Source organism: Propithecus coquereli, unplaced genomic scaffold (assembly GCF_000956105.1).
Source record: "Propithecus coquereli isolate 6110/MARCELLA unplaced genomic scaffold, Pcoq_1.0 Scaffold84, whole genome shotgun sequence".
NCBI classification, from domain to species: Eukaryota; Metazoa; Chordata; class Mammalia; order Primates; family Indriidae; genus Propithecus; species Propithecus coquereli.
The window spans coordinates 292,733-295,163 of NW_012154618.1; the positions used below are offsets into that span (position 1 = coordinate 292,733).

Genomic DNA, 2,431 nt, shown 5'->3' on the forward strand with positions numbered 1-2,431 from the left:
TGCGTTGGACAGCACAGTTCTACATGGTCTTGCAGTCACCTTTACTCTCTCCCAGCTCTGGGCAAGAGAGTACACTGCAGCCAGAGTAACTGCCCTAAAGCATCTCTTAAAAGCTCTCAATGGTGCCTCATGGCTCACAGGATGAAGTACAAACTCCACAGGAAGGAATTATACAATTTATCCATAAACTACTTCTCTAACTTTCCTTTTTAGGCCTTCCTCCCTGTCCCCAACCTAACCCAGACTGTTGTCATTCATCAAACAGGCCCCGTAGTTCCTCTCCTTTGTGTTCATCCCATTTCCTTTGCCATGTCCCTGCTTATCTCTGCTTGTGAGAATCCTGCCCATTCTTCAGGATACACCTCAAATATGTGTTCTCCTCAAAGCCTGGTCCCAGCACCAGCCCCAAGGTGAAGGCAAATTCTTCTTTACTTTGTTCCCAAAGTCTTTTATTTGCATCTTATACCATAGATCATAATTCGTGTTGCAATAAAGGTATTTGTTTACATACCCCATTTCCCCTAACATAATAAATTTAAGACATTGTCTTGTTTATTCAATTCAATATATAACAGATGCTGTTGCTTATTTACAATCTTACCCATGGAAATTTCAATCAGTACATTAACTGAACATAATATCAAATTCATCTCATATGAAGCAACATATTCAAAGCAATCTTCACATTTAAATACTAAGATAAATAATACGGGGAAAATTCTGGATTACAATGATAAAAAGAATTATTTGCCTTTAAATTAGTAGTTTATGCCAGAATAGGTTACTGTATCTGTTTTTTGTATCTATAGCTACATCTTGTATCATACAATAATATATGTGTGAAGGCAGCAAGTTTGCTTACCTGATAGATTTTGGGATTATATATACTGTAGAGCAGAAAGTGAGTGTTTATCTTCTCTGGAGACCAGGGTAAATCTCCCAACTTTGTTGACAAAATCCTGGTCCATGGTAAATCATCCTTAAAACACTCTACACTTTCATAGCAAACTTCTTTTCCTGCAGCAAAAAGATGGAGTGTCAGTAATACAGGAAGCGGGCCCAGAGAGAGGCTGTATTTTCCACTATGAAAGTTAGTCTTTAATTTTGGACATTAATAAGATATATGACTGGCAGATATTTTCTCCTATTCTATCGTTTGCCTTTTCATTTTGTTGATTATTTTCCTTGCTGTGCAGAAGCTTTTTAGTTTGATGTAGTCCTTTGTTTCCTGTGCTTTTGGTGTCATATCCAAAAATTCGTTGCTATGACTTGTGTCAAGGAGCATTTTCCCTCTGTCGTTTTCTAGGATTTTTATGGCTTCAGGTCTTACATTTAAGTCTTTAATTCATTTCAAGTTAATTTTTGTGTGTAACATAAGATAAGGGTCCAATTCCATTCTTTCGCATGTGGATATTTAGTTTTCCTAACACCATTTATTGAAGAGACTATCCTTTCTCCATTGTATATTCTTGGTATCCTTGTCAAAGATGAGTTGACCGTATATGCATGAGTGTGTTTTTGGGCTCCCTATTCTGTTCTGGTTTATGTGTCTGTTTTATGCCAGTACTATACTGTCTTTATTACTATGGCTCTGTAATATAGTTTTAAATCAGGAAGTGTGTAGCCTCCAGCTTTGTTCTTCTTTGTCAAGATTGCGTTGTTGGCTATTTGGGGTCTTTTGTGATTTCATATGAATTTTAGGATTGTTCTTTTCTATACCTATGAAAAAAGCACATAAGAAATTCATACAACTTAATAACAAAAAAGCAAATAACCAAATTAAAAAACAGGCAAAGAACCTGAATAGATTTTTTTCAGGCCAACAGGTATATGAAAATGTGCTCAACATCACTAATCATCGTGGAAATGCAAATCAAAACCACAATCAGTTTCCTGAGTCTTGGCAGAGTATAAAGGAAAAGAAAAGAAACCAAAAACCCACAGTTGTTAGGAGGGCGTTGGCTGTGTCCCAGCCCCAGCAGAACCCAGCCAGAAGGGCGGCTTGAAGCTGAGAGACAACAACTCCATAACCCAGCATGGCCCACTCTCCACTTTGTCTCATCTTTTCCTCCAATATAGTCAATGACTCTGTTTTTAGTTCATTTATTGGCTTCAATTATAAATTTAAATCTTCTATTTTTGATTCATACCTCATATTCCTTATAACTTGACTCCCCACCTTTGCAAGAGGAAGTTTTTAGTGAACCCGCCTCTCCTTCTCTTCCTCCTTTTCATTTTCCAAGGTCTGTCAGCTGCACTTTCACTTTCACGCTGTCAGGATGGATAATATTCAGACTTTGTTCTATAGTCATAACTAAGCTTTCCATGCTTTGTAGGCTGGCTCTAAAAAGTTGAAAATCAATAAACAGAACTTATATTATTATAACTAGATAAGTATTTTTGCCTTCAGCCAACTAGCATGCTGTAATTA

The 2,431-nt window shown here is 37.0% G+C and overlaps 1 protein-coding gene across 1 annotated transcript in view; it reads right to left on the reverse strand.

The window, feature by feature from the left end:
* The window catches only part of PNLIPRP3 (pancreatic lipase-related protein 3), a 37,179-nt gene extending 35,141 nt beyond the window's left edge, over positions 1-2,038 (reverse strand). The window contains 2 exon segments of the mRNA XM_012663873.1: positions 863-1,017; positions 1,939-2,038. Coding sequence (XP_012519327.1) covers positions 863-1,017; positions 1,939-2,038 — 255 coding nt within the window.
* Between the last annotated feature and the right edge of the window lie 393 nt (positions 2,039-2,431).